At 29.6% G+C, this 15300-nt stretch overlaps 2 protein-coding genes across 2 annotated transcripts; both read left to right on the top strand.

The window, feature by feature from the left end:
• Positions 1–335: 335 nt before the first annotated feature.
• On the top strand, positions 336–1591 carry LOC125839336 (gibberellin 2-beta-dioxygenase 1-like). The gene is made up of 3 exons (XM_049518333.1): positions 336–739; positions 868–1216; positions 1323–1591. Exons 1-3 carry the CDS (start codon positions 336–338, stop codon positions 1563–1565), a joined length of 996 nt encoding a protein of 331 aa, XP_049374290.1. The 3' UTR covers positions 1566–1591.
• An 11480-nt stretch (positions 1592–13071) lies between these two features.
• LOC125839318 (gibberellin 2-beta-dioxygenase 1-like) lies at positions 13072–15091 on the top strand. Its single transcript, XM_049518311.1, has 3 exons — positions 13072–13468; positions 13575–13932; positions 14637–15091. The coding sequence occupies exons 1-3, from the start codon at positions 13107–13109 to the stop codon at positions 14886–14888; spliced, it is 972 nt and encodes a 323-aa protein (XP_049374268.1). The 5' UTR covers positions 13072–13106; the 3' UTR covers positions 14889–15091.
• The last annotated feature ends 209 nt before the right edge of the window (positions 15092–15300 follow it).

Here is a 15300-nt window from a genome sequence, read left to right as displayed (position 1 = left end):
CCTACACCAAATTTAATATAAAATTTGATGTTTGAATTGGAGACGCCCTTACTCAATGTGCACCTGAAAATTAGCGGTTGCAGATTTATCAATACTTGGACACCAAGTCAAATTAGAGCGACGAGAAATATTAGGCCAATACTTTTTGTTAATATCTGTGTGCGTTGGGTGGTTGGTGTACTATGCTTAATGCTTTCCCTATATATAACGAAGAACGTTGCTTACAAAATTTTCATTACTACACAGCTAAGTTCATACATACAGCTGTAATAAGAAACAACAAATTCAACCAAAGTTTTCCCATTCTTAATTTCATCAAAACAACAACAACAACAATGGTGGTCTTAACAAAACCTACCATTGATCACTTTCCTATAGTCAAAAACTCTTTCAAATCTCCCTCTTTCTTCAATGATATTCCTGTAATAGATCTCTCTAAACCCGACTCCAAAAACCTCATCGTTAATGCCTGCGAAGAATTCGGATTCTTTAAAGTCATAAACCATGATGTTCCTATGGAAATCATAAGTAAACTCGAATCCGAAGCCATTAAATTCTTCTCATCTCCCCTCCCTGAGAAACTAAAAGCAGGACCTGCTGACCCTTTTGGTTATGGCAATAAGAAAATCGGACAAAATGGCGATATCGGTTGGGTTGAATACATTCTCCTTTCAACAAACTCTGAATTCAATTACCAGAAATTCTCATCTGTATTAGGTGTAAATCCAGAAAACATACGGTAAGACACTAAAACAGAGTAAAACAGAGCAAAACAGAGTAAAACAGGGGAAAACAGAGTAATGTCTTGAGATCTCGATTCTTGTTTTTATCGTTTCTTGATTTTTGTTATTGCTATTGTTATTGCAGGGCTGCGGTTAGTGATTATGTGTCAGCAGTGAAGAAAATGTCATGTGAGATTCTTGAAATGTTGGCGGAGGGATTAAATATTCATCCGACGAATGTTTTCAGTAAGCTTTTGATGGATGAAAAGAGCGATTCTGTTTTCAGGCTGAATCATTATCCTCCATGTCCTGATATTCAAGAATTAAATGCCAAAAATTTGATTGGATTTGGAGAACATACCGATCCACAAATTATATCGGTTTTAAGATCAAACAACACTTCCGGTCTTCAAATTTTACTCAAAAATGGACATTGGATTTCTGTTCCATCTGATCAGAATTCTTTTTTCATCAATGTTGGCGACTCATTACAGGTACGTAAATTACCCTCATCAAATTTTGTACTTGTTTTGAGAAATAATGGAAGTTTTATCATCGTTCAGAACTCATAAATTTAAAATCCTGAATCTGCGCGTGCAGGTGATGACTAATGGGAGGTTTAAGAGTGTGAAACATAGGGTATTGACAAACAGTGTGAAATCAAGACTATCAATGATATATTTTGGAGGACCACCATTGACTGAAAAGATAGCACCATTGCCATCACTAATTGAAGGAACAGACAGTTTATACAAGGAGTTTACATGGTTTGAATACAAAAAGTCAGCTTACAAGACTAGACTGGCTGATAATAGGTTGGTCCGATTTGAGAAAAATTTATAATAACGATGTATATAACTTAAACTTTTCGAGAAAATAGTTACATTCAACGGTTCAACTCTTTAGGAAGGACTTGTATTGTTAAAAAAATGATGTTTTATAATAGTAGTTCAAAGTCATTATCATCTATTTATTATACATATATATCAACCCCAAGGGGTTATGAGTTTTTTTTTTATTCGTACTAGTTGGGGCTCTCACTTCACCACCCTAGTGCTCCTTGGTTACATTACATACGTTGCTCGTTAATGATATATGAATATGTAAAATATTATAAACATGAAAAATGAATCATTATAAGGCCAATGGGTTATGATTTTTAAAATTGAAATGGGAATGATCTAGAAACAAGGAATTGGGCTTACGTACACATCCCCTTCAACGGCACAAAATTAAATTGCTTGAGTTAAGGACCTCGTATTTAGGCCATTGTGAGAATGGCACTACGAGTCAAGGCTCAAGACATTACATTATGTGACATCGCATGGACTATCGTGGGAAGGCCACTTAGATCGATAAATAATTAATCTTGAAATGTTGATCGGCTTTTATTGGAAAGGCATTTTGACCAAACCTAATGTTCAAATTTCAAAATACAATATAAGTTCACGCGGATTTATTCTCCATTATGGAAAGTAGCCTTTGTAGTTGATTTCTATGTCCTAGATATTAGGTCCAACAATGAACAAAAGTATATAAAACAACTTTTTACAAATTAACAATAATAATTAAAGTGGAAAACATACTAATTTGTGTCATAAAAATTCCTAAGATAACACTTATTTCGAAAATAAATTTATTTTATTAAAGTAACATTTATTTTGTAACGGAAAGAATAATAAATTATGCACAAGCATTTGCCACTCTTTTCGTTCATTTATATGTCATCCTTATTAAAAATAGATGGTCCTTAATATTTGTCATTTCACAAAATCAATACATAAATGATATACTATTCTTTCTATTTACCTTGAGAGTTATTAGCTTTGAAAAAATGAATTTGACCAACATATGAAAACTAAACGATTAATTCATGTTCATTGGTCAATTTAATTAATATAAACAATTTAATTTAGGTTCATTTATTGAAACTTGACTTCAAGAGAATACTAAATAGAATTACAATGATAAACTTACATAATTTCTTAAAAACATAAAATCTAAAATGATAACATATAAATACAAATGGAGGTGATAATTAATTAGCTCAGCTAGCTAAAGACGACATTCAACGTCAATTAAGCTAAAGTTATTGTTAGATGTTAATTAGTAGACGTTTTTATTCGAGAAGAAACTATTCAATTGCTGCACCACCACCTAAAAAGGTACTTCATTTGTTTAATTTACGTGTCTTAGTTTTTATTTGAATAAATTAAAAATATTATTTTGCTAATAATTTTTAAAATATTCTTTATATATTTTTGAATTATTAAATTGTGACTTATAATATTCTTAAAATATATATATAAATTTTATTTTCAAATGATTGAAGATTTTACACCTTAATCATACCTAATATTAGTTAATTTAATTTACATACGAATCAAGCTAAATAAATTTAAACAAAAAAACATGACACCAGTAGTAGTGTAGCATCACATCAAAAAGGTCCATGGTTACCACAGTGCCACGCTACTACAGTTTGAAATATGTTTTGTGCTTCATTTCAATTTATATAATATTATTTAATTTAATTGAGTTTAAAAAAAGAAAAATAGATTTTTTAAAATTTCATGTCTAAAATAAATCTTAAATATTTATGTGATTATATATCATCTCATTAAGAATAAATACGCATTTTAAAAAGTAAATTATTACTAAATATTAAAATGTCTCATAAATTAAGACGGAGAGAACAATACATTGTTGTTATTGTAGCTGTTTTAACGAGTTGTAATAGTCGTTGGAGCTGGCACAGAGCCGCCACAGTGCATGAGGGATACGAAGTTGATAAAATTTAATAACTTTGACTCAAACTCTATATTTATAATTTAAGAATTCATTGAACTAAATATTTCTAATCCCACCTCTGATATTAATACATATCGTCACAATCAACAATACATTATACCTCTACATCTCAATTTATGCGATAATATTTAGATTTCGAAAATCAATAATTTGAGCCTTTGAGGATAATCACTAACCTAGGATGTAGGCTTAGATTGTGAAAGGCATATCTTACCAAACATGTGATACTTCCTTATCCAAACACTATAAATTTTCGTGCAAATTGTTGAATCAAAGTACATACAATCTTTGATATCTCTTGTCATAGTGGGATCAATAGATATTAGATTAGATTGGATAGGCAACACTTCACCAACTAGATTTGCCTTTAATTTTCTTCCCATTTTTGGGGAACAATTTGGACCTCTCTTTACTTACTCAACGTACAAATATATCTCCTTGCCACTAGCTACGATTTTTGACGAGACATTCTTCTTATCCTCAAAAAAAAAGGAACAGGTGAAATTTACTTACACTCGTTATTTACATCAAATCATTATTGTATAGGAGTATTATGTATTGCAATATTTGAATTGAGACTTTATTAAAAATTGTGTCTTTGTTTATGTGAGAGAGGAGTGGAATTCGCATACATTCTATGAAATAGGATAAAGTTTACATACATTTTATCATTTCCTAAACTCATGTGTGCAATTATACTTAATATGTTATTATTATTATTATTATTATTATTATTATTATTATTATTATTATTATATATGAGATTAATTGATTTAATGAGGTAAACATATATATTAAATAATCATTGATTAAGTAATAAAACTATATATATGCAAACATATATCATGCGTACATTTACTTTCCGACCCAACTCTAATATGTGAGTTTTTTTTCTAGTTGGACTATATTCATGTTCCATCCTTATATTAATTGTTCTCTATATCGTTTCAATTTTATCGGATGCGTGAAAGCTTAATCCTTTATATCTTAGTTACATCATGTAATATTTCCTATTTTTTAATTGTCACTAAGAAAAACAATTGATAATAAAGTGAAAGAGTAATTGAAACTCTTTTTAATTAATCTACGACAGACATTTGATATTTGAGATATCATCAGTCATATCACTAATCCTCCACAATTTAATTCTTCATCAAATGTCACCCACGATATTATACCAATTTTGTATATATGATGTAAAAATTAAAAACTATATAGTATATTGTACTGACTGAATTTGCAGAATGGTGATGATATTATAATAATTAATTACTGGATAAGAGAAGGTAACTGAACAAAGTTTATCCCAATATACGTAACACAACGACCTATTAATTAAACTGTTGTTGTATACGTACGTAGATAAACTATGTTAGGTCATGTCAGAAGCGGAACTATGGTGGTGTCAGGGTGTCCAGCTACACATGCACCCTTTGATGGAAAATTATAATATATATATAAATCAAATCATACTTTATAGTGGTATATATGGTATTTTGAAAATCCTTAGAACCATACAAACTTGTAGCGCAATGACAAGGGCATGCAATATGCTCTACATAAATGGCGCCCAAATTTAAATTCTTATATAGTAATTTATTTTCGAATTTACTATTCAAAATTTGAAAACTCTTTTTGAAATTTTTGATTACGCCACTGGTCAGAAGTTATCTTAAAATGTCTTATCGACAATGAACTGTACATTGACCTAGTCAGCCATGAATACCACCTATTTTCGGACCCCCAACAACACCCCATTTCATATTTGATCATGCATCACATAATTTGATCCTAGAGCAATAAATTTATAGTTAATTTTTTCGGTTTTTTTTATTGTTAGAGCGAAATGATGCTATAAAGAACATATAATATAAGTAGATGACCTAATAGAAAAAATCGGTTTAAAAAAAACTTAGTCTCTATCATTAATGAAATGTCTGATTATAATTAGACTAGTGAAATTTAATACTATTAAATTTTGTATTTCAAAAAACTATAATAATAACTTTCAAATTATGAAAGTGTACCTACAATATAATTCTTCTTGTTGAATAATTTGAAGGTTTGAGAATAATTAGTAGCGCAGAGCTAGGGTCACAAGGGGTTTATATGAACAATTTGTTAAAAATTTACATTGTATATGAATTATATAATATGATGTCAATTTTTTTTTATGTATATATATAATAAACGTCGAATTTTCTTAATTAACTTCTTCTATATATATATATATTTTTTATTTTATTTTTTTAATTTTAATTTTATTTTTTTTGTTTTTTTTATTTTTTTTGAATCATCAACAAAAAATTAAAATTGAATCCACAATGTGGGACGGAGTACCACATCAATAAGTACTCTTACGACAACTCTTTTTCATGATGTTCTAAATTTAGTGATAGATTTTGAATACATTGGATGTGAACATTAAAGATTGACAAAATCTTTCTACTTTCTATTTTTTTTAAATCATTTTTGTGATCATTCTTTGAGCTAGTTGAGCTGAAACATCATACTTTTTATCTGCACCAAAACATAAAATAGAAATAATATAATACAATATTTGAGAGTAGTCAGTTACAAACGTGACAATTCGAAGGAGGTGAAGTGGGGGGTGGGGTATGTGGAACTTTCCTTTTTGACCAAAATTAGAAGATCATGAAAGGGACTGAGGGGGGTCTCTAAGATTTATCAACCACATTTTGATTCAATGTCCATTGTACCTTTTTTCACACAAACATTGGGCGGATTCAGAATATAATCTACGAGTTTATGTATTATTAAACAAAATAAGAATAATAGGCGTAGCTAAAAAGCCAAATCAATCATTAATTAAAAAAAAGTTTATTAGTTATATGAGCAATATAACAATGGTCTAGCGATAGAGTTCTTAACTATTTCTGAAATTCTTTACTGATCGTGTCTCTGATAAAATAGTCATAATTTTTTACTCCAAATTCTTGTTGATGCAAACTTGATGACATTAGAAAAAAACTCATAGACCTTTAATTTGACAGGACATATGTCACCTAGCTATTACAGTAATATTTAGAAAAATATAATTGTTTAAAGTTGACCATTACATAAACTAATGCGAAAAACTTAACCAATAGGAATGCTCGAATATAGTGATGGGATATTCTCAGTAATTGTTGTTTGACACTACTATATAAATATTTAAAAATTCACTATATATCTATAAATGTTTGAATGTTATTTTCAGTCATTTTTGTCAAACACTATTTATATAAATATTAAAATATTCACCATATATCTATAAATATTTGTATGTTAATTTGATTATTATTGTATATTAATTTTAATTAAGACTATTGTAAATATTCATAAATAGTTAATTCTGAATCCTCCTCGGTACTACTTTTTTAAAAATATCTTGTTGTATATATTTTGAACATTTTATGGAAATTAATTTTAGTCTTTTTAAATAATTTGTCACATCGTTTCCTTAATATCTTTTTTTGCTTGCCGTTTATGAAGAAAATGTGCCAAATAGATCTCACTTATTTAAGAAAGGTTTCCTAATAATTGTAATTAGTGTATGTTGCGGTATCAATCAATCTTAATATAATTCAATATGCACGCATTTGTAAGTTACACGTCCTTTTCTACATACTATTAATCAACATCTTTATATAACAAGACTTTGAACTAACAAAACATCACTTTTAATTAACTAACTAAGAATTATTCATGGACAGCAATGGTCAATGGGTTCACATTTATTAATGATCTTGATTTCCACATGTAACAAGAGTTTTAGAAGTCATTAATTCTTAAAACTTGCTTTGGACTTGATACATCGTATTGTTAGGTGTGCGAATAAAGTTTTTCATATTAATAGCTGGAAAAAAGAAAAAAAAGAAGCTACATATATATTCAAAGTGTAGTCATGATATATACTTGACACTTGACTAAAAGTATATATTTATATTACGTTATCATATCATATATCTTACTCATAATTATGTTGTTATATCGTCATTTTAGATGTTTTTACGCTTTATTACAAGGTTTATGTGAGTAGAAGGGCTTGCAATCGTTAGCATTCGAGTGTCTGTCAAGAACGTTACGTTGGCAGTTTTGCAAAATAATCAAAATAGTGAAGTCCAACGACGAAGGACAAGAATGTGTCTTTAAAAAGAAAAGAAAAAATATAATTATTTGGAAAAATAGCATTTTTGACTCATTAAGTAACAATATAAATAATTTTGAACTAAACTATTAACGACATTGATATTTTTAAATCAAACTATCAACTAATGACATTTTACGGGGGGAAAAACACACCTTAGGTAAAATGTCCCACCACAAGCCTCACGCTCACTACTCCTTTTTAAACAATAATTGTAAAGAAAATTTTGAACAGGTACTTAGCTTATTAGTTAGAAAGACACTCATTATATAATTTTCAATGTTTAATTAAGACCAATTCCATCATTAATAATAATGTTGAACCAAAAAGTTTGATTATCAATTGATGATGTACCTTTACCGGAATTAAATTATTGATAAGTATTAGAAAAATTAATTAGTTGCATGTCATACTCACTTAGGTCTCAATCAATCAGATTCCCATAAATAAAAAAGATTACCCTTTTAAAATTAGGTCTTTTTTTTCTTCTTATATACCCATTGTTTTAAGTAACACATTTTTCCTGCTTTAAAACCATTGGATTTGATATAAAGTATATCATCATGGTTTAATAGTTCAGATTACTAAACTTCTATATATTAAAGTTGGTGTAATAATTTTACCTAATTTTAATTTATTACTAATATTCGGTAAATTAAACGTGTATATTTTATTAGGTCTGAGAAAGTAATAATTGTTACTTCTTGATGTCATTTGACACTAGAAGACCTAAAAATGGAGCATACATCCCCCAAATAAGGGAACAATGAAATGCACCTAAGCCAAACCAAATTATCAGTCCCAAATGTGACCAATTTATGTTCTACCATAAAGAGAAGAAAAAAAAAAGAGACAAGAAAGAAGATTTACGGATGACTAAATTGGTACAACAAATGATATTTCATAAATGAGGTCAAAGATCGATTCTCTCTACCAACGCCCTCTAAATGAAGTCCGTCGCACTATGCATACATCTCATATATGGTTTAATGTATGAGTTCTGCATGCACAAAAATGAGTGCTCATTTAAAGAATAATGACAAGATTTCAAAAAAAAAAGAGGGTCATCAAATGCCCCTACACTATTGAGGTAGAGTATACACCCCCTTGTTTTCATTTTGTCACAAAAATGCCTCTATCGTTAGCCAAGTGAAACAAATATATATGCCCCTAAACTATTGAAATAAACCAATTATACCTTTCATTTACTTTTTGGCACAAAATATCCTTACAATATTCAAGATGGAGCAAATATGCCCCTCTCCACTAACGTACTTCACATCAAACATATTTCAAAAAAAGCAAATGAAGAGTTTCACATCAAATGTATAACAATGAGTTCATAAGGTCAACAATATCAATTCAACATAATATCCTCCTCTTTTATCAGTAATAAATATATATATATTTACAAAAAGAACACTAAAATCTTATTGACATCAGTTAATTATTATTGAATCCCATATCGCTAGAAGCTTTAAAAGTGATCATTGTCATTAATTAATATACGCTAAAGATTATTTTTCATGTAGCGATTCTTTGATTCATAATAGATTTTTTTTGAAAATGGAGGGATGAATTTAGACAAATGGAAGATATATTGGAGTGGAAACACTAATATTGGATTTTGAGAATAACAATATTCCACGTCAGCTTAATGGACCCACTGTGTCTTATCATATTTTCATAAATATCATAATTTTGATGTGTTAAAAAAATGTGAATTATAATTTTAATAGTATACTATGAATGTAACCGACGAATAATAAACGCCAACGATGTTGCTGATAAAACTTATTGGTCCGTCCCCGACAATACATAAAAGTGTTGACGTGGCACTTTTATGTGGTGGGGTATGCTTTTAACACGTGGTTTTGATTCTAACAATTAAAAATAACTTTTTTTAATTCATATAATCGTATTTAACTGAATATTTATAAAAGAAAAGAGCCAAAACCATTCTTAAACTATTCGAAATAGATTAAATATATCCTTAAATTATATTTCAGCTCAAAAGTGTCCTTCTCGTCTAACTATTAGACCACACTTATCCTTCTGTTTAACGAAAGAGTTATGTTGAATCCATGTGTGTATTAAAATACCACATGGACCTCCACATGTGCACGCCAACACACCCACCTCCACATAGAAGCCCTAATTTCACTCCTTTTTCCCAACATTTAATCCTTATCTCTTTTAATATGCTTTTACATCAATCTCAACATCATAATTTTCATTACATACATTTTCTAAACATGCGAATTCTTAATCGACCAGCATTAAATTTATGACCTTAAACATGTTAATATTTTCTTTTTTTGCTTCAAACACATGTTATAAATAAAGAGTAAATAAACTATAAAAATATAATTTTAAAATATATGATATTTTGAATAAGAGCATTTATTTTGAAAATGAAAAGACAATGTTTAATTGGTGATGATGACAGAGCATTAAATTTGAAAAAGATAGGAAAAAAACAGGAGAATATGGGAAGAAGAATAGCCCAGAAGAAAAAACATGGGAAGGGGAAACCAAGGGATCCCATCATCCAAATGGATTTGACTGACTACTCAGCTGAAGTTGACTCATCCTCACTATGGACCATCACCCAAATAAATCTCCGACATAATACATAAACGAGCCCTTTAAAAATAAACAGACCAACACATATATCTTATACAGCATAATACATACATATAAGACATCAGGTATGACATGAACTAAATATTCAGATAAATGATGTTATTATTATAGATAATTTTGAGAGTAATTACTTTTAAGGTATACTTGTATATCAACATATTTCCTTGAAGTTTATTAACATTGATTTATGCACCATTAATAATAATTTTAGAAGGTGTCATTTCAAATGCCTACCAATGTTGAAAAGAAAAAATAATTTAAAGTTAAGCCTTACTTAAAAGTCATAATCAGTGGATCAAATCTTGCTGAATTAATTAATTAAATTAAATCTAATCTGGGAATACTTAATTAATTGCGTAAGTAGACGGATTACATAATGTAAACTTGTTTCAAAATACATTCTTTACGTCCTAAAAAGAACACAATATCTTTTTCTTGGGAAGCAAAACATATTATAATAACTTGATTTATAATAAGTAAAACCTTAAAAAAAAGAGCAACTTTCACCTATAGCAAACATAAAAATCATATTTGTATGCTATAACTATAGTTTGCATAATTGCGCTCCATAACAAATATAAATATGTATATTTCGCTATACATATACAAAAAGAAAGCAGTTGTATAATCTGTTTCTATTTCGGTATACATATACAAAAGATCAGTTGTATATTCTGTGTTTGTATAAAGCGAGAAAGAGAGAATGACAAAAGAAAACTGAGCAGGGGAAGATCATATTTGTATAATCATAAGTGTATAAGACAAAAATATATGCATATGTATTTGTATATACAATTTTTTCTCGTTTTATACAAACACAAAATCAATATATACATTTGTGTTTATATAAAGTGAGAGAGGCGAGTGAGAGTGGCAAGCGAGATTTGGGAGAGGGGAGAGAGGGGAACAAAAATATATGTATATATACAATTTTCTATCGCTTTATATAAACACAAACGCATTTTATACATTTGTGTTTGTATAAAAGCGAGAGAGGCGAGGGAGACTTCCAGCAAGAACGACAGTGACGAGCGAGATTCACCAGGAGAGAGGCGAAATAGCAACAGTTTGTTATGGGGTACAATTAAATCAAACTATGTCTATAGCATTTAATTTGAATTAATAGTTTGTTATTATATACAATTTTCCCTAAAAAAAATACTGCTGAAATACCTTTTTTTTTTTTTTTTGAGTTAGGACAGTGGCAGTAATGAATTAATTTCCTGTACATGTTTTATTTGGAGAACAATTTATTAGTTTTAACTTTTAAGTGAATATTCAGCACTGATTAGACTAGAAAGTTGACATGAAAACGTTGCTGTGGGGGCTCGGAATTGATCTTTGTGATTATAACATAAACTGAGTATATATAAATAAGTTATGATCGATTATTTGAATCTGTTGTAGCATTAAATGTAGTACTCGAACTCACAATTGAATTTCAATCCGTTGTTCTGATTAATTAGTTGAAAAAACATCACTATTTATATTTTAATATATAGATGTGTTATTTAATTTGTTATAGTTGATTAGACCAAGTGCATCCCTCTACTGTACCTATAGCCTACTGAGTGAGACTTTTATTTAATCATACTATTGAAAATGTAGCCATTTCATCTACCAATTAAATAGCAAATCATTTATGTTTGGAGGATTGTTCATTCTCTCTATTAATTGGCTAATAATTTAATTAGAAAAGTGTCATGTTCTGTCTCGTGTTGATCTGACATATTTTTTATAAATCTTTAATTAGAAGTATATTTAATTAAACTAATCTTATTAATGATATTTTACTATCATGAATTTGACTCCTACTACTATTATTTTATGTAGTTAATTTAATATTAAAGACGATATGAAAAAATATAAAAATTCTTGATTTGTTTAAATGAATAATAGTCTTTAAATTCAAATAGTCTAGGAGTTACTTTAGGTTGTTCCTTTCGTCTTACTATTTATAAGAACATATTGATTGGTGGATGTAATTGTCGTCATGTTTTTGCGTCAAGTCAATTACTTAACATTGGAAGTCGTTTATCAAAAAGAAAACATATTGGCAAGCGATGAAATTTCATATATAACATACATGAATGCAAATAAGTTTCTTCCAAAAGTATGGTGTGTATTAAATGAAGTGGTGTCACTTAAAATCGTTCCGTCGAAAAATTTAGTTATATATATTTGTGATAGACTAACATCATCGGGACAATAATATTAGAAAACTTTTAGAAATAGTAATAGTTTGAGACCTGATCAAACATAACAATAGTTTGGATAATTACGAAACGTATTGTGAGTTTTCCAAATTCGCTCTGTATCAGAGCCATAATAATTTCTAAAAATTTGCTCCGAATCAGAGCCACAACAATTCCTAAAATTCGCTTTATATCAATAATATTACTTAAAAACATCAATATATCGAAAGGAAGCAATAGGATCCCAAAGTTCGAGAGCCGAACGATAATAAACCCAATTATTTAGTTTTTTTTACACCCATTCCTACAAGTTTTCGTTCTTTTTGTTTTTTTTAGTGACTCAAACTTAGAATCATACGATTAAAAATAAGAATCCTTACGACTTACCATCTAAGCAACTCATTTTTTATCTCATTAAGTATTTTCACACGCTTACGTAAAATCTAGCGTATGCTCAATAGTATGGACGTGGGGTTTAGGACTCTGAGTTCCCTATAAATAGCAAAGCATGGCCTTGCATACAACTACACAAAAACTCATACATTTCTATACAACCAAATACTTGTCAACATAACACTCACCATGGTGATCTTGTCCAAACAAACCTCATTCTTCAATGGTGTTCCATTGATAGACCTCTCTAAACCCGACTCCAAAAACCTCATCGTTAATGCCTGCGAAGAATTCGGATTCTTCAAAATCATAAACCATGACGTTCCTATGGAATTCATAAGTAAACTCGAATCCGAAGCCATCAAATTCTTCTCTTCTCCCCTCTCGGAGAAACTAAAAGCAGGGCCTGCTGATCCTTTTGGCTATGGCAATAAACAAATCGGAACAAATGGCGATTTTGGTTGGGTCGAACACATCCTCGTATCGACAAACTCCGAATTCAATTACCAGAAATTTGCATCTATATTAGGTGTCAATCCAGAAAACATTCGGTAAGACACTAAAACAGAGCAAAACAGAGTAAAACAGGGGAAAACAGAGTGATGTCTTTAAATTCTTGTTTGTATCATTTCTTGATTTGTGTTATTGTAATTGCAGGGCTGCGGTTAATGATTATGTTTCAGCAGTGAAGAAAATGTCGTGTGATATTCTTGAAATGTTGGCGGAGGGATTAAAGATTCATCAGACGGATGTTTTCAGTAAGCTTTTGATGGACGAAAATAGCGACTCTGTTTTCAGGGTGAATCACTATCCGCCATGTTCAGAGATTGAAGGATTGAATGATAATAATAATAATGATTTGATTGGATTTGGAGAACATACTGACCCACAAATCATATCGGTATTAAGATCCAATAACACTTCGGGGCTCCAAATATTACTGAAAGATGGACATTGGATCTCTGTCCCACCTGATGAACATTCTTTCTTCGTCAATGTTGGTGACTCATTGCAGGTACATTGTTTATTTGCACTTTATGTTGTTGTCGGGAGGAACTTTTTTTCTATTTACAATCGTTGAATAAAGTCATACGTTAATAGTTCAAAGAACAAAAAGAGTTACTTATAAGATATCGAATATTTTTGACCTTCTAGGGTCTTTTAGGGAAAACCATGCAAAATTGTCCCAGAGCGGTCAATAGCATACTTACACCAACACCAAACTAAAAAAATGTGTAGGATTCCGCAAAGGACCACACCTAAAAGGGTATATGTAGATATTTGACCCTGACACAAAAATCAACAACTTATTGAGTACTAGTAACTCTTTTGTACTATTAGTATATACAGGGGCGGCTCTAATAAATCGGTGGCCTAAAGTTAAATTTGAATGGAGGCCTTAAATTCAAATATATTTTTTTATGAAGTTTATTATAGCTAATTATTTAATCTTTCTTGAGACATAATACTCATAATTTATCAAACTTCTATTACTTCTTTGCTCTTTTATGAAAAGTCTATATTTTTTATAAATAATACTTAATATTTTTAAAAAAAAAATATGTATAACATATTTTATTTTTTTTAAATGAGGCCCCTCAAATTTTGGGGCCTAAGGCAGTTGCTTTTTTTTCAAAGAGGAAGAGCCGCCACTGAGTATATATAACTTAAATCCTATCTGCATTAAGATTAAATTGTTCGGTTTGATTTCGATTGCAGGTTATGACTAATGGAAGATTCAAGAGTGTGAAACATAGGGTATTGGCAAATAGTGTGAAATCAAGACTATCAATGATATATTTTGGAGGACCACCATTGAGTGAAAAAATAGCACCATTGGCATCACTAATGGAAGGAGAAGATAGTAGTTTGTACAACGAATTTACATGGTTTGAGTATAAAAAATCAGCATATAAAACTAGACTGGCTGATAATAGATTGATACTTTTTGAAAAAATTGCAGCCTCATAAGAATAATAATTTTATTTTTGTTATCTAAAAGTGACAAAGTCCCACCATGTTAGGAATTATGGGTTGTCAAGATGCTCATTGTGGGCTTATAATGATAGATGATTGAATTCCTATAGATAGCAAAATTTGTATTTTCTTTTTTGTCTTTCTTATACTGTTTTGTAACTACCAGTCTTGTTAATGATACAATTAATTGGTCCATAGTTTTTGAATCCATTTATTCATCTACCTACCAATTATTTGTGGGACACTTCAAACATACATATTGTCAATCAAATATAGGAATTTAACAACTTTAATATAGGAAAAAATAATTAATGTTTGCCCTATATTAATATATTTATAACCCCTTGCATCTCTGACTCTGTCTTGTCTGCTTAGAAAAGGAAAAGTGCAATGTTTAGCTTCAATA

This window comes from Solanum verrucosum, unplaced genomic scaffold (assembly GCF_900185275.1).
Source record: "Solanum verrucosum unplaced genomic scaffold, falcon-dt-bn FXZP01000170.1, whole genome shotgun sequence".
Classification (NCBI taxonomy): domain Eukaryota; kingdom Viridiplantae; phylum Streptophyta; class Magnoliopsida; order Solanales; family Solanaceae; genus Solanum; species Solanum verrucosum.
This window is presented reverse-complemented; position numbering and strand designations above follow the sequence as displayed.

Excerpts from the sequence above, each read along its gene's own strand:
- LOC125839318 (XM_049518311.1), top strand. The coding sequence starts at position 13,107 with ATGGTGATCTTGTCCAAACAAACCTCATTCTTCAATGGTGTTCCATTG. Across the intron at positions 13,469-13,574 it reads GTCAATCCAGAAAACATTCG|GGCTGCGGTTAATGATTATG; the intron begins GTAAGACACTAA and ends TTGTAATTGCAG. Across the intron at positions 13,933-14,636 it reads ATGTTGGTGACTCATTGCAG|GTTATGACTAATGGAAGATT; the intron begins GTACATTGTTTA and ends TTTCGATTGCAG.
- LOC125839336 (XM_049518333.1), top strand. The coding sequence starts at position 336 with ATGGTGGTCTTAACAAAACCTACCATTGATCACTTTCCTATAGTCAAA. Across the intron at positions 740-867 it reads GTAAATCCAGAAAACATACG|GGCTGCGGTTAGTGATTATG; the intron begins GTAAGACACTAA and ends TTGTTATTGCAG. Across the intron at positions 1,217-1,322 it reads ATGTTGGCGACTCATTACAG|GTGATGACTAATGGGAGGTT; the intron begins GTACGTAAATTA and ends CTGCGCGTGCAG.